This window comes from Cupressus sempervirens, chromosome 11 (genome assembly GCF_028749045.1).
Source record: "Cupressus sempervirens isolate cs-2001-9-10 chromosome 11, ASM2874904v1, whole genome shotgun sequence".
In the NCBI taxonomy this organism is placed as follows: Eukaryota; Viridiplantae; Streptophyta; class Pinopsida; order Cupressales; family Cupressaceae; genus Cupressus; species Cupressus sempervirens.
In genome coordinates, this window is record NC_143128.1 from 219,031,591 (window position 1) to 219,054,154 (window position 22,564).

Below are 22,564 nucleotides of genomic sequence, written 5' to 3' on the forward strand. Positions count from 1 at the left end.
AGTAGCCAATGATTCCCATTCTGCAACTTAATCTTAATTTTTCCCTTTCCAACAATCTGACAGGGTTCATTATCCCCCAAATAAACAAGCCCAAAATCCCCTTGGACATAATCAATGAAATAACCTCTATGAGGTGTAGCATGAAAAGAAGCACCAGAATCTAAAACCCATGAATCATCAACACTCTCTAAAGACAGAAGCAAAGCATCCTCTTCGGATTTGTTACTTACCACATTTGCCTCTTTGTCTCCATCTGATTTATCTCCTTCATTTTTCTTTCGAGTCCAGCAATCTTTCTTTTTGTGCCCTGGTTTCCCACAGTACCAGCAATCATTTGGTCCTCTCGATTGAGACCTCCTCCCCTTTGACTTTCCTCTTGATTTCCCACGATTTTCAGAGTTACTTCCTCTTTCAGTCGTTCTGCCCCTACTTTGTGCATTTAAAGCACTTCCTGATGTAGATCCACCTGAGAATTTTCTACGAGTTTCCTCACTTAAAATAACACTGATCACATCATCATATTTTAGGGTACTTGATCCAGGAACAGAATTACTCACCGCCATTACCAAGCCATTCCAACTTTCAGGCAAAGAACACAAAATCAAGAGAGCCCCAATTTCTTCATCAAAATTGATACCCACAGAAGATAATTGACTAGTAATAGTATTAAACTCATTTAAATGATCTGCAACAGATCCACCTTCTGCCATTTTCATATTAAATAAACGCTTCATGAGAAATACCTTATTTGAAGCGGAGGGTTTTTCATACAGTGTCGCTAGGGTTTTCATCAAATCTTCTGTCGTCTTTGCTTTTGTAATATTAAATGCCACCGATGGTGCCAAGCATAACCGAATGCTTCCGAGTGCCTTTCTGTCCAAAAGATCCCATTCAGCCTCTGACATAGTTCCCTGATTCTTGGCTTTTCCTTCCAACGGCTTCCATAAATCCTTCTGATATAAATAGTCTTCCATTTGCATCTTCCATAACTGGAAGTTCTGCCCATTAAACCTATCAACCCTCAGCTTACCATCATCTGCCATTGCTCCCACTCAACTGTGAGACTCCCACTTAACCGTGAGACTTTCCTGCAGAGGATAACTAAGAAACAACTAGGCTCTGATACCACTTGTTAGGATAAACCACGGACAGAAATAAAAACTACATGCAAATATAACCAATAACAGAAAATAATAGAACACACAGAAATGAACACAAGGCACCAAGATTTAACGTGGTTCACCCAATTCCTGGGCTACGTCCACCAAATAGCAATTCTGATCTTATTACAATCCAGTGATTACAACCTGATTACAATCCGTAATCCCTTACAGCTCAATACCGCCGCAAGAACCAATTTCGTATCACCACACATAAAAAATACCCAACCCTAAGCCCTTTTTATACAAGTATTAAACCGCTTTAGGGTTATAACATGTCAGCCATATGTCGGCCATAATATGTCGGCTACCATGTCGGCTACTTCCAAACAAATTTTTTTCGGGGCGATGCCCCGAACCCCACTGTTTATGAAGTATGTACAGTCCTTTCCTGATCAGTCACCACAATCTAACAAATAGGGATTTTATTGAAGGACTCCATAAACGGATCAAAATCCATATGCCATGGTTTGGCCATAAGAGGGTAACGATCATGCCAAGAGAAGTTGTTATCACACAAGATAGACTTCCTATCTTCAGCAGTTGCAAACTTAACAATTAAGAACCCTTTAGCAACCGAGAAAATCCGAACATCGTGATCTAAAATTGGTTTCCAATGCTTGGAGATCCAAGCATGAAGGTCAAAAAGGGAGGGCCACAACCCTTGAAAACGAAAGATAGCAGCTAAGGAAGAGAACTCCTCTACCGTATTGAAGATTTCATCAGCAATTTCTTGATCTAAAACAACCCTTACAGGGTTAGAAACACTCACAAGTGAAGCCTCCCAAGGACAAAAAGGCCCAAAAGAGAGACCAGCAGAAGGGGTGGCACCATGCAAACCGGCCTCAAAGGCAACAACATCAGCATAGGAGGCTGCCTTACCTTGAGGGGAAGCAACACCGGAATCAAGAGAAGCCCTAGCCTGAAAAGCAGAAGCCAAAGCAACCGCCATAAAGCTAGACGCAAGAGCAAAAGCCGAAGCGACCACAAGATCCAAAGTTGGACGCGAGACCCAGACTTGGATGCAGAAGTCGAAGCTGAAGCCAGGCACAAGAGCTGGAGCCGAAGTCGAAGCCAAGCGCAATAGCAGTTACCGAAGCCAGATTGTATAATAGATTAAAAAAACTAACCTTTAGTTGTAAGCACTACAGGCAAGAAGACCCACTATTTCACCAAGGGTTGATGAAAAACATTCTCAATTAAGATCCACAATAGAGAATAGCCCTGTGGGGACTTGAACCTTGATTGTAGGCCCTACAGGCAAGAAGCCCCACCATTTCACCAAAGGGACAAGCCCAATTTTTGAGAGGTTGTTGATATAGATATTTATATACAATTAAGATTCCTAGTGGCATTTCTAGTCAAGTTATGATTTGTGAGAGGTTGTTGAACACTTTCTTACAAAGCTTGCTCATTTCTTTGAAAAATTTTATGTAAAATTGGAGAAAGTTGTACGTCGTGATATATGTCGATATATTTTCACTTTAAAATCTTATTTGTTACATGAAATCAATTTTCATTCAAGAATTTTATCATATATACCAAGCTATCATTCCTACATCACCCTAATTTCTTTTATCTTCGTAGCTACCACACTGCAAACAGCTCATGGGCTTAAACACATGCTAATTATAGTTGTTCATTCAAAGGTCAACACAACCTTTCTTGAAATATCTTTGTACATTTCTTGAAGTTGAAAGCCCCGCACAGTTTGTGACATAGCAATAGGTAATGAGGGTCTAATACTTTTAAATTATTGTTGAATCAAGATCCATTTAATATTAAATGACGTGTTATCTCACAAGCAGCTATAACGCACTTTGTGAGCTTCCCCACGCATCAGACTCCACATCCACATCCCTGTCAGTACCCATGCTGTCAGCAAGAGCATCCAATAATTAAGCTTGTAAACAAGGAACTTGTCAACCCATAGTTCAACAGCGATGGCAGCACAAGGAGACTGTCCTATCTCCACCCAAAAAAAGTAATCTACACAACAGATAAGTTATATTAAGTATTAAATATGCATAACGAATAAAGCTTGAAGTCAATGATTCTGCCACCCGGCCATAACTTGTTTGGACATGCTTGCAACTTCATTATAGAAATTGTCGTTTTTGATTTATTTTAATTAATTTTTGTATAGTTTTGTAAGTACACATCAGCTTTCTTTTTCTTTTTCTTTTTTTAGAAGGGGAGATATGGCAAGTGGGGAGCAAACTGCAAGAGCGGGGGTATCACTGACTAAGGGTGTGGTCCCATGGAGGGGGGCTTCCTAAAAACATTCAGCGGGTGCTATTGAGACTTTTTAGGATAAAGTGGGATGTCCCATGAATCTTGAAGTGGAGTTTATGCTTAGAAGTTTAGCCTCCACAATTTATGGAAGCTAATGGTCTCATTAATTGCATTGTTAATTTACATGACTAAATCATTTAAAAATAATATTGACAAAAATTTAAAAACATATTTGATTGACAAGTGGCAGACAAAAATCCTAAGCTTGTGGGGCAATTTCTAACCCCCCACCTTTTCCACCCACTCAAATTTGCACCCTAAAAAGTAGAGGCAACTATTTTTTAGGAGAAGATTCTATTTAATCCTGAAACATTTTTTGTTTCACTTCATGGGACCTTCCACTCCATTAAAAAAAATCCTGAAGCCCCCCTCGTGAGACTGCACCCTAAGTTACCAATTGGCAGCTCAATATTATTGGGCTCGTGATCATCTAATAATAGATGCCTTCACAATTTGTTCTCGTGGTGAATACATTGTAGATGGGTGATAAGGCATATATGTACCAAATTAGTAGCTAGGTGATGGTATGACATAGATAACCATGATCAAAGGTAGTGCTGTTGCACTTTAATATTGGAAAAAATGGTCTCAAATAAGTTTGGTTTAAATTTAAGTTGCATGAGGAATGCGTTGAAAGATAATCTTTTTCCCTTGACTAAAGCCTTCAATACAAGTACTCTTAAACAACTTCAGTTTAGGATATTTTGTCAATAACCCCAAATAATAGTTAAATAAACATTGTAATATTGTGTATCTCATCCTGGGCACCTTCATTGTCCGTCTTCTAAAATGCTGGCATTATGGATAACTTAATCAACTCAGGTTAGCTAATCATGCCGCCCTAACTAGCCAATCCCAGAAAAAGGCAGTACAGGGAACGGATACCAAGAGTATATTGTTATGAAGACCTCAGCATATGGAGAATGGCACGAGGTCAAAATTGAACAAGCAAAAAATTCAGGCAAATAACCGTATGAGATATTAAACTCCTACTTGAACTTTTTCGGATAACATGTACCCATTTGATCTAAGGCAAACCAATGCACCACCAAAAGTTGCAACTATATAACAAAGTAAGAGTGTGATGGTGTATGTAGTTTTGATGTGATGTACTGTATATACCAAACTATATCTTGTCGAGTTGTACAGCTCACATTATTCTATATCATCACAAGATGGGCTATAAAATTACTATAGGTGCATTCAGTTTAAATTATGTTTAGGAATTTGATTATGATTGTCGTACAAAAATATTAAATAGCAGCAATTGCAGAAAGACTCAAATATAGCATAAGCCTAGGTGATTGTAATGATAATTTCATTCTGAACGGTATATCCCACTCCACAATAATTAAAATTTACAACACAACATTGCAACTTGTTTAATCAAGCTTTGCTCTATAAAATAAACTCACAAATGCAATTGGTAGATTCAATGCAGTTGTTTTCTGTTTTGACATGTCAAAATACACCATTTTCCAGTACCCAGTTTAAACACAACCCAAATTTCAGGCAATTGAGATTGGATTGAAACGCCGCCCAACGGAATGCAGTTCAAATACAAACTCTTCCAAATGATAAAAATATTGATGTCAAAAATAAATCTTGACCAAAATAGTCAACTTACAATTTGTCAAAATCACATTACATATTAAAGAATGGACTTAATTAAAGCTTTTACATTTATATACACATACAAAAAGGTATAATATACAAGGTTGGCTCATAAATACTATGAAGTTTTGCTGCTCTCTACACTGGACTCTCTTGAGCAAGATTTCCACATATTACCAGCTTCAATCAAAACGAATGAATATTCCTAGAATACATCCCTGGGAAGGGGAAAGTAGATCCAATTAAATTCCATTTCAGATTATAGTGGCAAATTGCATGGAGTTCACTCCAAAATGCCAGTTGTGTCCTGAGGGAGATATCAATGCCAGCATTCTAAGCAGGAACTCATTGATAGCAAATGAATCCTCTGTTTTCCAGCTCGCTCATACCAGCGGTGCTATTCAATATAACCCTGTACAAATGTCCCTTAAACTGTTCAGATTCTCTATTCTCCAACTACCTTACAGATCGAACTCCAACTGTCTGTAAGCGAAAACGATACTGGGGTTCATCGGGGTCATCATCTTCTTCTTCGTCACTTGAGTCAATTTCAACTTTGTCCCATCGAGAATAATCCAACCCAGAGTGACCTTTTGGCTTTGGAATTGCTTCCCAACCTTTTGGGTGTGATGTAGACATCTCTTGGGTTAATGAAGATGAAGAAGGTAAATTTTGAGACTCCTCAGATGAAGAAACTTCAACTGAAGTGATCCGAGTTACAGGAATGGGAGTCTCAATTTCTTCTCCATCAGACAGAACCATCTCTTCATCTGCTTCAGGTATGGGTGCTAATGACTGCAAAAGGGAAGGCCCACTAGATCTCAGTACAGGATAAGCTTGAACTGTAAGCAAGAACTAGATACTTAGAGAAGAACTAAAGTAACTCACTAGCTGTGTTCTCAACCTAGCTTGTAGATTTCGATAAGCATCAGATGACGGGTTGAGCTCAATAAGTCTGTGGACATCAAACAGTGCTGAATGATAGTCCTTCATGGCAACCAATGTTTGTGCCCTAAGCATCAATGCCCCCGAATGTTTCCCATCTAGCTCCAGCACCGCACTGCACTCTTCAGCTGCCTAGAAGTTTCAGTCATCAGTAAAACCAGGAAATGAATCCCAAAGCACTAAATTTGTAGAAATTACACAAAAAGTATAATAAATGTAAACCACAACACAGGTAGGCCTGTCATAAAATCCTTAAAATAACAACAAATTAATATCAAGGAAACCCGGGGACGCATCCCTGGTCCTTTTTTACATGTCCCCATTTCCAAGACATCCCGGGGATAGGGGTATGAGTTAGGGACATCCCCCAGCCATCCCCAAAATCTGAAAATCTGTAGGAAACATCTAGGAAAATTGGGGATGACAGCAATTCTTAGAGATGTCCCCCACTCCCAGGGATGACCAGCTGTCCCCCTTTTCCCAGCACACTTTAAAAATGACATGGCAATAGTGAATAAGTCACTAATAAATTTCATATGCATTAAACTACATATATTAGTTCTAACAAGTGGATGCAGGTATGCAACAGTGGAATTTCTACAATTGTTCAGGATAAACAGCTTTGAATCATAGCCAAAAGCACAAATTAATAGGTACAACTTTGTAATCAATTTCACAAACACCCAAAACCTAGTAGTGCGGAAAGATGTGGTTGACAGACATAAAAGTAATAGAATACTATCAAAATATCCCCTAATTAGAGAGAAATAACAAATTGCTTACAAACAAGTGCTGGAATGATGGTCTAGAAACCACTGTGCAAAGCTCAAACTCAATTGCAGGTCTGATATTCAACTGTCTGCAGGTCAAAACAGCTATGAAATCCATTAAATTCCTTCCCAAAACATCAGAGAACACCTCCCAACATTACCCAGAAGCAACATACACCACCAGCGCCACCAAACAGCAACAAAGAAACCACAAAATGGAGATCACACTAGGTCTACAAGAGTCACACTAGGAAATTACCATCATCTGGAACGGCTAGTGTTTACCAATCACGACCATCAATATTAGTATTTAAACAAGGGCATCAATTGAACACAAATATTAAATGTTACAATTCTAGCATGTATATATACATGCTTTATCCATGTTTTCATATGAATATAATGTACATATGGATGTCTTATAGACATCCCAAATATTGGCAAAAAAGCTTGCTGTTCCAAAAATGCATCCCCCTGTAACATAGATTTATATTATAATGAAAAAAAACTATTCTAAGACATTGTAACCCAACCAGCTCATCTCATCTAAGTTTCTTGAATTTATTTGAAACCTATTTTTAGCTTAATATTGTTACGATAATGTCTTTTGGAAAGCCATTCTAATGACATGGGTCATTCAATTTCAACTTGTCACAGATCATGATCTCACTGACTGTGAGGTGGTGAAATCAAAAAAATTTGAACAGGGAACTTGAATAATGTGATACAAATCTACATTTTTGCCAACCCCTTGCCGCTGTGGCACTCCCCTTGGGAAAACAGACTACCACTATGCTGAGGCGATGGCAGCTCTTCAAGCTATCAGATTGGCTAAGGATATGGGGGCTACTAATCTTTGGTTGGAGGGTGACTCAAACAATATTGTCAATTGCCTTAAAGGGTTGTCTATACCCTCTTGGACAGTCTCTAATATCATTGAAGAGGCTAAAGATATCCTTATTTCCATGAATAAATACCATATTACTCATATATATAGGGAATCCAATACAGTTGCTGACTCTTTAGCCAATGTGGCTGTCAGGTCCAACCAGTATTTGAGGTGGCAGGGTGATGAGACTATCCCATGCGAGGTGGTGTCATGTATCAGTTATGATTAAATAAATGGAAAAGAAGGGTTGGTACGAAATGAATATGATGGTACCTCAAGGTGAAAAATCTACGATTGCTAGGCATGTTATTTGCCTTAAGGACAAAGGTGGCAATAATTACCTTTCTCATCTGCACATTCTGTGGGTCTATTTGGTCACTGTTTCTTTCCACATTCACAATTCCTAGCTAGTTCTCTGCATTTGGCCTTCTCAACTCTGCAAAACAGGCTGATTTTGGTTGTTTTCGGCAAAGTGTTTGGAGGTTAGAAGGTCATGAGTGGAACTGGGTGGGCAAAGGAGATGCAGAGAGCCTTCCACCTGCAAGAAATGGAAGAAAAGAACAAAGGTGTGCAAATATTTTGAGCGCTGGTGGTCTTACCCCTTCACGGAGCACCTCCATGGAGGCAACTCAGAGATTACTAAATTCTTCCAGAAGAACTGGGATGAAGGGGTGTTGCAGTTTCAGGGTAGGAAAATTACTGTTACAGAGGACATGATACCCGAAGTCATGGGCATTCTTTTGTCAGCAATAAATTCTACTGGGATAGGAAGCACTCTGAGACAGCGGTAAAAGCTTTCCCTAAAGATGATGAAGAACATGTGGAACTGGTTGTCTGGTAAGACCTATTATTCTTTGGGATCCCTCAAGAAAATATGGAGATTTGTGCTCGGGGCTATCAAGTATTATTTTACTCTGGATGGAAGATTTTCTAGGATATGCACCCATCACTTTGTCTAAATAATTTTTGATATAATATGAAAATTTCCATTCCTTTATATCTGTACACCTCTTTAACATGGGTATTAATGGTATGCGTTCTCACAAGGTTATTAATCCCCCTCTTCACGATGGGCTTATGATCCTCATTTATGAGCACATCAAAGCTAATTTTGAGGGGATTTCCATAGCTGAGAAGGTTAATTCCGAGGAAGACACGGAGGTTTCGGAGTGCCATAATGGAGAGAACCTTTCTGACAAAAAGGGAAGTGATGATTCGAAGTCTGAGGATATTGTTTCAAAAAACCCTAAGGATAAAGGCAAGGGATCCTCATCTATGAAACCACCCAAGAATAGTAAGACAGGGAACAAGAAGCACAAAACTCCCAAGGGGGTTGTTCCTTCTGATGAAGGCTATAATGAGGATGAGGATGACATGGATACTGACATAGAGGATAGTGGCATTCAGAGCAAAAGCAGAACAAGCCTACTCCTGTGTCTAGTACAAAAAGTAAAAAGCAGAAGCCCTCCATTTGTAAAGACCCTGAGGATCTGAATGTTGTGGCCAAGAGGGACTCCCCTGCTCCCAACATTACACCTGACCCCTTTTATTCATGCTCAGGCTTCTCCTGATGTGCAGTCCCCTATCCATTAGGACAATGCTAGTTGGCAGAAGGTTAATCTGGAGAAGATTAAGCTTGGAGTTCTAAGACCTACGACGGACTTGGTGGTTAGAGCGGAGAAGGGTGACAACAACCAGATTTGCTCAATTGATCCCTCCATGCTTATTTTGAGTGATTCCAGCAGAGAGAGCAACCTAGATATTCTTCTAGCAGTTAGGAATGGTATGTCGGATTTCTATAGGGCCATCAAAGGTTCCTTCCATGAACTCAAAGAGGTCAATCTGAAGGTTAGGGCCCTTGAGAGTAGGATGAATGTTCAGGGAGACTGCTAAGGCCAGAGATCAGGGTGTTGCTGATGATATGGCTGATAATGACACTCATATGATGGGTGTGGTTAAGGACAGACCGGATTTTAACAAGATGAAGGATAGGGTTAAAATTCTAGAAAACAAGTTTTCTAGTTTGGACTTCGCCTTGATGGGCATTGCTGATAAATTTTGAAGGCTTCTAATGAGTATGTCAAGATCCTTCTTTGTAAATTGGAGAAATCTATCCAGTTCAAATTTTGAAGGCTTCTAAAGAGCATGTCAGGATCCTTCTTTGTAAATTGGAGAAATCTAATGAGGATGGATCCATTATCCAGTTCACTGATGACAATGCTCCTGCGGATCCTGCTGGGCCTGGTAGAAGGACCAGAGCGAGCTACAAGAGGAAAGAGTCTTTTGCGTCCTCTGAGGTTAAAGAGCTGAAGATTGTGGCTGAGAATATGAACAAGTTGGAACTGGAAGTGGCTGAGCTGCTCAAAAATCTTGGGTAGCTGTTTGTATGTATACCTCTTCTGTGTGTGTTGTTGTCTCAGATTTTTATGGTGGGGGGCTTGGCCTTTTTTTCTGTTGTTTTCTTTGGCTGGCATTTTGTTGTTTGCTGGCCTTTTTTGTTTCTGTTTATGTTATTCAGTCAGTACTTTAATTCTATCTATCTTTAGCAATATTTTGAAGAAGGGTTTCAGGGTCCCTTCAAAACCTGCTTTCTTGTAATCAAAAAGGTGATATAAAATCCATATCAATATTGAACAAAATTCTACTGTACCGAGAAGGTTTACATCTAACCTATAGATCTCATGTCAAGTTGCTGAGAGATTTTCAGCCCCTATTTCCTACTAGTTACTCCTAAACCTTGTAACATGTTATTTCAAATCCCCAGTACTCTAGTTTCAAAAGCAGAGAATTGGTAATGTCTGAAATAGACCTTGCAATAGATTTCTGAAGCCAAATTTTGATGGAGCCTGCACAAGAAATCTAGCTCATGCAGGTACCGGATATCTTGACATAAATTCTTTAGATACATTTTTACAAAGGTATTGCTTTCCTTTTGGGCCACAAATCAAATAACAAGGTGGACAAGGAGGTTTCAATGGAAGCATTCCACCTAGTGATCCTTGTAGGCTGTAAGAAGCTTATTGCTACAAGAGATTCCAAGTTGGTGATCAATGGGCTTGCAAAAGAAGATTTGATAAGTTGGAAGCCATGATATCGGTTATGATGGACCCAGCGCACATAGTCATGGCATCACAACACACCCAAGGATTTCCTGAGGGGTTCTTAGGAATTAGGATGCCCTACCCTAACCTGTAAGGAAGAAAAGGTAGTGAATCAGTTTCCTACAATAATCTTCAGAGTATTAGTGTCCGAAAAAGTTAAGATCAAATCTAGACTATTATAAAAAAACATGTAGAAACACATAGCACTAGTATTATACTATTATGTGAAGAAAACCAAGGTTTCACAGGGACACATCCCCAAACCCCCATCCCTGTCCCCTCAGCGTTTACAGGTTGGCTGAAACGGGAGCAAATATCCCCTACCATTTGGAGATGGGTGGCCATCCCCAAAACAGCTATGGGATATTTTGGGGACAGCTCCTGCCTTAGAAGAAATTAAATTAAATCATGTTTGCTTCTATATCAGTGGTTTTTGGACTGGGTGTTTTAAAGAGGGGGGGACAAGGGGATGTATTGCCGAGACTGTTCCTAGAGGGCCAAAAGTAGGGGACAGCAATGTGTGTGTAGGGAAAGAGTGAGAAACATGTCAATGACTGACAAAACATGAGAGCAGTAGTATAACAGCATAATAAATTTCAATAAAGCATTATATCAGCAACCTCAAACAACCCAATACAATAGCCTATGAAACTAAGCCTTATTCGGGCTACAATATCCAGAGATTCATAGTCATCTTAGTCACTATCACTCTCTAGCAGAAATGGGTCATCCAATGGTACTCACAATGGTCAGTGCCAAATGGTAAACATTTTCAGAGCAAATAAAGTACAATCATACAAAGAAATAAAATAATGTATTTTTTTAATTTCAAAGCTTAAGAAAAAAACTTTTCAAGCATAGTATTGAGACTCAAACTTGGCATGCCTTAAAAAATTAACAACTGTTACTTCTAATGTGTATTTCATTGAAAATCTTTGATGCTCATACATTTCAAATTAGATAGCTGTTTTGACTCTCATACATTTGAAATTTGAATACATTGTTTTGATTCTCATTTGGAGTTATAGACCCAAACAATGTTTAAAGAAAAAAGTTTATATATTATCAAGTCAAAGAGGAGATTACAACACACTTGTAGACAAAACTTTTATAGGAGTTTTGCCAACAACAAATTCTGGAGTGTTTTGGCAACATTCCTGCACCTACAAATTTGTACATATATACTACAACTCTCAATTTACAATCAACAAACCACCCAGAAACCATCAATACTTTTACAAACAATATGCTAAATCCACATGGTGGTATGCCACCCAACAAGAACCCCAATTTCACCGTGCAACTAAGAACATTCCACATTTTGACTAAAAATAGTAGATCAATAATGCCTCTTACTCCTATCATAATGCATCATAATCATTCACCCAACATGGCACCAAAATTTAAACTCCAACTGCCAAAAATATATTTGCATTACAAGTGTAAATACCTATCATAATGCTAGTCAAGATTCCAGAAGTACCTCCCCTCTTTAAAGCTCTTACACGTCGAAACAATCTGTCATATTGATATCATAAGATCCCACTCATATAGGACATCCCAGATCTGCTCAAACTCTACTTCAATTATCCTCTAACTACATCTAAATAGTGTTAAGACTTGACCAAATAATGCCACCTCAAATCCCACACCCCAGTTCCAAGTGAGGCTAATTTAAATAATATAAAATATAATAAAATGGGGGAAAAAAAAAGCTAAATGATTATAATAATAAATCTAGAAATTTTGCAAGGTTGGGAAAACATTAATTTCCAACATTATCCAAGAATTCTTGCCCACCAACAAAAAGAGAAAAGTTATTTTCACTTAGAAACACAAATTAAAAAATAATAAAGACTTTGGAAAAAATACTCTAAAATTGAAAATAAGACCTGACTAATTCAAACAAAACCTAAAGTGGAATACAAACATGGAACAGTCGCACTTATTATTCTAAATTTTACTCTCTAAATTTTTTTAAAAGCTTTTATAGTTGTTTTCCAGAGTGTTAAAAAATTTAGTTTTTAACTTGTTATAAAGAGAGTGTACGGTTATTGTCTTCCACCATTTTTTAAATATGTTTGATGTATTAAGGTTACTTCTCTTTTTCAATTTTCCTGATATTTGTTTATTTTAAAACAGGTATGTATAGCTACAATTTACAATAGCTGCTAGTGGTAGTTTACAAGCATGTTTCATGACTGCTGGACTCTACAATGATATTCTTTAATCAGCAAATATTTTCTTTTGTTCTTTACCGTACAGCATAAATACAATTTTTTAACTATGATATTTGTATGAATACTTTGTAATTCAAAATCTATATCCATTTTCCTGTCAGATTATTTACTCATTTTGAGTACATTTATCTCCTTTAACTTTTAATACCACGAGAATGACTTGGAATGTACTGTTCAAAATGTTTAAAAAATTGGTCACCCTTCATGCTTGCATCAATGACCTGACTTTGGATTTTTTTTTTTAAGTTTAGATGCAATAGCCATGTTATTTGCTAATCATATTTTAAACATGTTTCTCACCAAATTACACTATTTTGTTCTCATAAAAAGGAAAATCTTAAATGGTTAAAGGATTATAATAGTGCTACGAGCCAGATCTGACACAAAAATAACAATCAAGTTATAAACAACTACATGACAAATTGCTGATAGCTGAGATTTTATTTCTCATGATTTCTCATTTTCCTAAAAATTCAGAAATGAATTGCAACATTAGGATTCTTGGGCAACAAGGATGGCACTAAATATGACATACAAGTAACAACTCTAGCCTATCAGTTACACGTACGTTTTTGAGAAGATACAGATTCCTAGGCAGTTCCACTCAAAGAAAAGAGTGCTGCACTTGGCCATAAGCTGTACCCTGGGTACTGCACAACATTTTAAAACCAAAGAAAGGCTTTTTCAACTCTAAAGCATTGTCTAATTGACTTCAGATTCGTTTTCCTACCAATAGCATCAGTTTAGTTCTAACTGAGTGGGAGTTGGTGAAGAACCTCAGACTCCTCATGTAGCATTCTCCACAGATAGACCATTCCACTGAATGAGATGTTGTAATGACAATGTGGTCCTCAACTTCTCCCTTATTACCAAAATGCACTCCAGAATTACATGAGCATTCCTCTCAGCCAGGTGAAGAGTACACGATTATACTGGGCGAGGGGAGGAGGGGGATGAATCAGTATAATAACAACTTTTGCTAATTAAAAGTTTAATCACCACAATAGAATCAATAACTCAAATAAACAATTATGCACATGAACACAATGACACAATATAAACCACAGCAAAATAATTTATTTATATATAAACTTGTTCTTTTACAATGTTTCATAGGCACCAACCTACTAGAGGCTGCAACCTATATGTTTTGCGTGTTCCAACTCACTGGAAGCACCAATCCCACACTTCGCAAGCACCAACCTTCTGGAAGCACCAACTCCCACTGCTTGTCTTTGTGAGCACAAATTGGCTTTCCACCTCATCAATGTTGCTCACTCAACTGATGATGGATAGTTTTATTGCACCTTTTCTCTTTCTTCAATCTGATTCTTATACCCATTTGGATTCTTTACTTTCAGCGCATATACACTTTTTCTCTCTTCATGAAGTCAGCTTTTATTAAAGATATATTTTCTTTTATTCTCATCACACCCACACACACACATCAGATTTTCAATCTGATTATATATTTCCGTTTTACTCTTTTTACCCTTCACTTATATCTGACTTCCTTTCATACTTTCTATCTCTCTCTCTGATAAATATATAAATTAGATTAAAGGATCTAATTATATATATTTTTCTTTCTTGCATTTCAACTCCTCACTTAGATAAACATGCATATCAGATATAAAAAATCTTAATATATATACACTCTTGATATGCATGTGCTGACTGGAATCCATGATGACTCAGTACGAATGGTGTTCTTGCCCTTCTATATCAACTTTATTTAAGTTTACCACCTCTGTAATATATTATGATGAGTCGTTGATTTTTTCTTAGAAGTCAATACTCCTCCCTTGTGTTTTCATATTGTGAATAAGCCAGGCTGACATATTCCTTAATATTTAAAATGGCTTCTTTACAAAATACAAATCTTCTTGTTCACATGATAACTATCTTAGCTGCTGGTTGGGCAACTAAAGTTCAAATCTTCAACTTAAACTTCAGTGTATTCTATTCATATCTCTGTTCATTCTTTATTGCAACTGTTGCTTTCTTATCATCAATTTAAACTTTTCTTATTTTATGTCAGGTTGCATCTTTCTTACATTAGTCACTCATTTTGACTTATTCATATAGTAATGCTTATGTTATCCATCACTTAAATTTGACTTTAATAAGAACTTCTTGGTGCCTTTACATTGATAAGATTTATAGTTTTGTTTATATTCATGAAACCCTTTGATATCAATGACAATAATTCTATCAACCTCCCCATTTGTCATTGATAGCAATACCTTCTCATTTCTTCTAGCTCTCCTCTTTCTATATCTCTCCCCCTTTGATATCAATGGCAAAGGGATAAACATCCAGCTTCCATGTGCAAACTACAAACTAGTCATCAAATGCTCCCCCTGTGAAAATTCTCTCGTACTCCACCTAAGAAAGGTACATGCTCTGGTGTTGCTATTAATACATCTTCCTCTCTGAAGGTTCCTCTTGCAAACATTGGCATCAATACAATCATCTTTCAGTCTTCTTAATGTTAGCTTCTGGACATCTACTTATAATTAACTATCTTACTCTTTTCTCCAAGGGTTTAATGAATGCTCTCATATGTATCTCCCCCTAAGTTTATGCTTCTTTTTACAACTAAGAGGTGTATGAAGTATGAACAAGTTGCACTTCCACTAGTTTCTTCTTCTCTTTTAGTTATCTTCTTTCTTCAAAATTTTCTACTTCTTTCCTTATGATTGTTTTGCCTTGAAGTCCATTAAGTATTCATTGTCTTTGCCAAGTTTCTTTCTCCATACAAATCTAAGTCATTTTTGCCTATTCTTTGTATAATTTATCTTATATTCTTTGTGCGATTCCATGAACCCATATCTCCAATGTGTTCTAAGTGTCCATAATGATTTTGCCTTCTCCATCCATGAATGCTTTCATTTCCTGCTCTGCATTCTCTTGCTCTGTTAACAAAACAATTGCATGAGTGGCAATATCCATAGAGATTATTTCGGAGTTCGGATGTAAAAGCTTTTTCTGATTTTGTCCTTCTTTCCTTTTGAAGTTGTGCTTGACTTTTAATCTTTTTTCCTATCTCTGTCTCTGATAGGGTTTATCAAAACTTCAACCTATTTTTCAAGTTCTTCCTCTTTCTTAGATGAATCTTCCATACTACTTCCTTCTTTGATCAAACCTTTGAATGTACAATCATGATTCTTCGAGCCTATTTCATAGCCTACTCCTGTCTTGCTGGAAGATGGCCTTTGGCTATCAAATAGTAAATTACTGATTTATTTCTGCAATACTGACAGAATAACTGCTGCCAGCATATCTGACAAGTGACTGACACATTAATTTATTCCTACATAGTTGAAAGAAGCATAACTACAGCTGCACAACAGACATTCATGCATAACAATAAATTCATTTAGCTAATTATATCTGCACATTATATTGTTGTTTCAAACAGGGGTGTTTTGTTTAGACATCAGAGCATACTGAACATTTGAAATTATTTATGCAGACACAAACAAAAGTACAGGGCCCCTTATTTATATAACAAAAATACAAATCAAAATTAGTAGTAAACCGTAAAAGTAAAAAATGGTGAGTGATAAGAGAGCATCATCACTCAGGTGTCAGATGCACTCAAAGAATCTTGGTTGCAACTACAAACAACAATCTAAAAAGGTACAGACAAGTTTATTGTAATGTACCCTATTAGGACTGGACTTAATTTTCCCTAGAAATCCTAAATAAGACCTGCATTAACACCTAGTTTTATAAAGATAATGGATAAGCTTATATTATTAGTTAGTCTGTAGATAACTTTTAGTTTTCTTTTAGCTAGAATAGAAAGTTTCTATTCTTTACAATCGTTTCCTAAGGAAACATCGTTTCATTCTTTTGTATATATTGACCTCTCGGTCTCTGTTAATAACAAGCAAGTATATAATGACTTAATTCAGCACATTTTTTTCATTTTTTTCTTTTTTTGTGTATAAATGCATCCAAAGTCCCCGAAAAAAATTTCACACATCTGCACACTCAATTCTCTTACCCTCATCTACATCCACATACGAATTAACTTAGCCCTCCATAATGGGAGGGTCATACCTTTTGTCTTGAAAGGACACGTGCCTATTTGCAATTGCTGTCCCATCTAAAGAGCCACAGCTCTTCCTTTGAACCTTAATTACATTTGTAGGAAATCACAGCCTTTATTAATTACATTAACCTAGGTCAGCCTGCTTAAAATAGATTATTATTCTCTTAATTTAGTGTCAGCCTCCTATTATTCCTATCTCCCAAATTTAGCATTAAGAGAAACTGTGATTAAAAACTTCCCCAAGGCTGTGATTGTTAATGAGATGGGGTAAAATAATACATATAGTATTCAAAAAACTTGTATCTTTTCTAAATAAAATTACAAGGTTGCGACTTAATTAGAATTAGGACTGCTAACCATAGTTTAACAGGGCATGATATAATTATTTTATCTATGTCATTCAAAGTGTTATTATATAGCTTATAAGAAGAGATCCAAAATCTGACACGATAAAAAACCTATTTATATGAAAACCACTATAAATTTAGCAATACTATTTCAATTTGAATCAACTGCATGGGCTCTACAAAAATTAAAAATAGGATTAGACTACAATCACTTAAATGATGTAGATTGTTAATTTTCGGGCTGCATGTTAAAAAATTTCAATTGAGCATTAGACTAAATGCCAAGACTCAGATGTTTTAGCATCACTAATACTTGCAGACATCAGGTTTTCACAGTACATAACATAAATGTGTGAGGAAAATCTTGCCAATTTATTTCGCATCGATGTTTCAAAACACAACTCTGTGATCCATATTTCTTTCTCATCCTTTTGACAGATCGTGAAGTGTGATCCAAAACATTGATGAAAACTAATCTAATGCAGTTCTTTCCAGAAGCTCTTAAACTAAAGACTAATGTTTTCTTTGAAGAACCAAAGCTTGACCAAGACCCACTCTTGATTTCGAAAGAGAGGCATATTCTTGAAAGAAGGCTAAAGAAAGTATTTTCAAGGAAATGGGAAAGCATATTTTCAGTCAGAGCATGATCAAAGATCTGGTTTTCCTTGGTGCTTAGCATCATCCCCAAACAATTTTTAGCACACAAAATAAAATAGAAAACATGAGAGGGAAGATGGAAAAATATTCGTACAAGTGAACAGAAAAACATCATGCAACACATATCAAATTAAGAACTCTATTTAATCATGACATATAAAAACAGATAGTAACACATACACAGAAAAATTAAAAAAGGTTCCTGTACAAGGTAATGTAATGATCCCAGCATCTAAAGGTGAAATCTTCATCAACCAAAGCCACTAGGTGTTGAAATCTTGTATAAAGATCTAGCATTTTGGTGATGTTTGCAACTTTTAAAAAAAGATAAGCAAGCTAATTCGATAAATAGGTTGACTTTCTTTGAGAGTGAAGTTTCAAAGAATGTACACACTTAAGAATGTTTCTATATCTTTATTGCCATAAAATAGGTTCATATGGGCTATAACTTCTTTTATGGATAACTTTTCAAAGTTTTAGTGTCCTAAAAAAACACAATTCTGAGGTTTTTGGTTAGTCCTTCAAGGCAGTATACGCTATCACTAGACTCTTCAGCAAACTTATATGGACATGCCACGAGCCATGTTCTTCTCCAGTTCAAACATTTAAGTAGAAACCATCATGATATCTCTACATCCGATGCAGGAGCATCTTAGGTTCGGAGCAATCTTGCACCAACCAGAAACATTTTGTTTCCAGTTTATGCCAGTTAGTACAGTCTGGAAGATCAATCCAGTGGTTCTTCATATTGTATTACAATGATCAGAGTATATTTGGGACCTACATTGGATCATTTTCCCAGGTTCACAGCTTATTTGGGTTGGTGTTGCTCCAGTTATGAATTGTTCTCTCTCGGGTCACATGTTCTTATCTGTTCTTGGACCTGATCGTGGAATTTGGATTTGCGATGGAGATCTACAGCTTGCAAACAGTTTCCTGGAAATTGATTGTGGAGATCTTATTATTTTTGTACTCTCTTGCACTCTCCTTCGTCCTGATGATGGATCACTATGTGTGATCCGGAATGTTGGCAATAAAAAAATTCTACACAATCAATTTCCAGAAAACTATTTGCATTTCTAATGGATTGTGGAAACCTAATTACTTTAATTGATCTACGTCTTGCGATCTCCAATGGTGTATCTAGCCATGTTCTTGGATCGTGTGAGGATCTAAATCTGGAACTGCAAGCTTTCAAACATTTTATGTCTTGAGTTTCTTATGATTTGGGCCTGGAACTATTTGTTGTAATATGTTTCCTATTCTTGGGGAATGTTATGGATCTTGAAGCCGAGCTGCGTGTCGCGATGCCAATATATGTAATGGAATGGTTCCCTAGAGTAGTATCAAGTAAGAGGCTCATTGGATCAAGAATAAGTATCATTAGAATTGGATCTAAGGTCTCTGATCAAAGATTGTAATCAAGCAGGCTTGTTGTAGCCTATCACGTATGAGGGCATGTGTGTTGTCAACTAAATGTAATTCAATTTCCTATTGAATAAAGGAGGATCTGGCATATTTCTCCCTATCCATTGTTCTTTTTGCTGTGTTTATTCTTGTGTGGGCTTGGATTGATGTCATTGAGGTCCATTCGTAGTTGCCTCAAGTGGTATCAAAGCAAGGTTGTGTTCTCGAGGACTGAGTTGTTGAACTAGAAGTTGTGGAGCCCTAGTCGAGTTCTTGTGGGGTGGCTGAATTTGAGATCTGATCTATAATTGCAGAGGATAGCAAAACGGTTTGTGGAAGGAGAGATGCAGATCCTCCAGTAATGGATATGTGGAAACAAATTGCAGCTGTACTTCAATTAGTAGAAAATGCCCAATGGAGAGGACGACTTATTGAAGATATGAGTGATGAAGTAACTGAGGAAGGAATTGCAGGAGATGTTGAACCCTTGAACAAGGGGATGAAAATTTCCTGAAACCCTTGACTCAGATTAATGCAAGACCACATTTCAATTTACCTAACCATGATGGTAAGCTAGATTCGGATGAATTTCTTTATTGGATTACTGAGATTCAAAAATATTTCAAGTATGAAAGTACAAATGCAAATAAGAAGGTGAAAATTGCTAGCACTAAGTTAAAAGGACATGCATCATTAAAGTGGAATAATTTGCAAACAAATAGACAAAAGATAAAGAAAAGATCAAGTCATGGGAAAAGATGGTAAATAAAATGAAAGGTAAATTCTTACCTGTTGATTACCAAGTCAGTTTGTTGAGGAAGATGCAGAATTAAAAGCAGAAGGAATCTACTGTAAAAGAGCATATCGAAGAACTTTATAAGTTAGATATCATATCTGAAAATACGAATGATGAGGTTGAAAGAATTGCAAGACACCTTGATGGTTTGACGCATCTATTCAAGATGAGGTTAATTTAGTTAAGATGGAAAGCACTGATGAAGCTTATCAATTTGCCTTGAAGGCTAAGGAGAAATTGAACAAGAGGTAGGACATTAATCAAAGGAGGAAGATCTTATTCAGATCTGAGCAAAGGCAAATCAAAATGGAAAGAAGAAAGTGCATACTAATGAAGAGGAGATTACCCTAGAGGTAATATTTATAGGAGAGAAACTGATGAAGACACAACCCAAGACAAAAATGAACGCAACAAGAAAAAGGGAATATTATTATCAGAAGTGATCTGCGACTACATTCAGTACAATGAAAATAGACCCAAAGACATGCCCTATAGGCTTACAATGTTGTATGATCTTGGAGAAAAACCCTCCTCTAGTACCTTCTCCTGAACTCCACCAAAAACTGCCTTTACAATGCCAGAAATGTCCTTAAGTAAACCAAATTAGGTTTAGGGTTAGGAATACATTTTAGAATATGCCATTTGGCATCCATCTCCAAAATAGAAGGTTCTAGAAAACATGTTAGAAGTCGGTGCAAAATTAGAAAAATCCAGAAATAGTAGTCCAACTTTCGGGAGGCATAACCTTTGATCTGGGACTCCGATTGACGAACCGTTTACATTTCCGGAAAGCTCTCCAAGCGCTCTATAGCCCTATGGACCAGCTTTGCTCGTCCCCCATTTTTCGGGCCCGTACGAGGCTGTTTAGTGTTTCAAATCTGACTTTGAAGTGCTCTTAGGAGGTCTCCAGGCAACTTAAAACTGCAATAACTTTCAAACCGTAAAGCTTTTTGACCTGATTCTTTTTTTGGAGTGCTTTAAATTACAAGTATAATCATCCCTCCAACATACACCCTCTAACTCATTATAATTATGGCTCAATTACAAAATAACCTATTTTTTGCATTGGCACATATCCCAAGGTGCTCAAAAACTCTAACCTAGAAAACCAATAATGGAGCTATGAGAGTTGTAATCTTTATTTGGCCCAAATGGGTATCCAGAAATGAAAACGCTTTAAACAAAAACTAACACTAGCATATTTTTGGGTGATACAGGATTGCCCTTACACCATTGGGTGCTCCTGCATCGAGAACCCAAGCAAATTCAAGCAAGAATACTGGTACTAGTTGCATTTACAGAAAAAGAGTCACCTGGATCTTTGAATCAACCGAAATATGAAGAAGCCTCGATGGTTATGAGAGCACTGTGTAATGAGCAATTTGATCAATAACCGCTATTGAGGAAAAGTTTGTTCAAGACCCGATGTAAAGTTTCTGGAAAGTATTGCAAAGTCATTATTGATAGTGGGAGTTCAGACAACTTAGCATCAAAGAAGTTGTTGCCAAGTTGCAATTACGAAGGATGAAACATCCAAAACCATATCAGATTGCATGGATAAAAGATGAACATAAGGTATAGCAAAGGGAACAATGTGTACTAAAATTGAAAATTGGATCTTCAGTTCATTGTGATATTATTTTGATGGATTGTTGTCATATCTTGTCGAGTAGACCTTGGCAGTATGATAGATAAGCAACACATGATGGTAGATTGTATAGATATACCATAGTAGCAAATGAGATGAAGCAAGTATTATTACCTTTGGTAGAAGATCCTAAGAATGAGAATTATACCACAGTAAGGGCTTGCACAGTTGAAGGAGGGAAATTCTTGGAAGATAAAAAGAGAGAGACTATATGTTATGTTTTGATTCCAAAGAAACCTGATTTAAAAATGATTGATGAACACCCTAAAGAAGCAGAAAAGAAGTAGAAGAGTTAGTGACATAAGTTGAAGACATCAATTCAGATAATGTACTTGATGGATTACCCCCTGTTAGAACTATCAATCATTGTATGGATTTTGTTCTGGGAACAAGTTTACCAAACAAAGCACCGCACTAAATGACACTAACGAGAATTAAAATTAAATAGTCAAGTACAAGAATTGTTAAGAAAAGGCATATTGAAAGAAAGTTTGAGTCATTGTGCAGTACCTACAATATTGGCACCTAAGAAGAATGGAGAATGGAGAATGCGTACCAATTCCAGAACAATCAACAATATCACAATAAGGTACATATTTCCTTTTCTTAGAATGGATGACATATTGGATTGT

General features: G+C 36.8%; 1 protein-coding gene across 1 annotated transcript in view; it reads right to left on the bottom strand.

Annotated features, from left to right (window-relative positions):
• Positions 1-5,041: 5,041 nt before the first annotated feature.
• The window catches only part of LOC149528941 (Tetratricopeptide repeat (TPR)-like superfamily protein), a 39,520-nt gene continuing 21,997 nt past the window's right edge, over positions 5,042-22,564 (bottom strand). Inside the window, exons 2-3 of the mRNA XM_089809165.1 lie at positions 5,958-6,146; positions 5,042-5,864 (exon numbers count right to left, since the gene is read on the bottom strand). Coding sequence (XP_089665291.1) covers positions 5,526-5,864; positions 5,958-6,146 — 528 coding nt within the window. The 3' untranslated portion in view covers positions 5,042-5,525. The remainder of the gene's footprint in view (positions 5,865-5,957; positions 6,147-22,564) is intronic.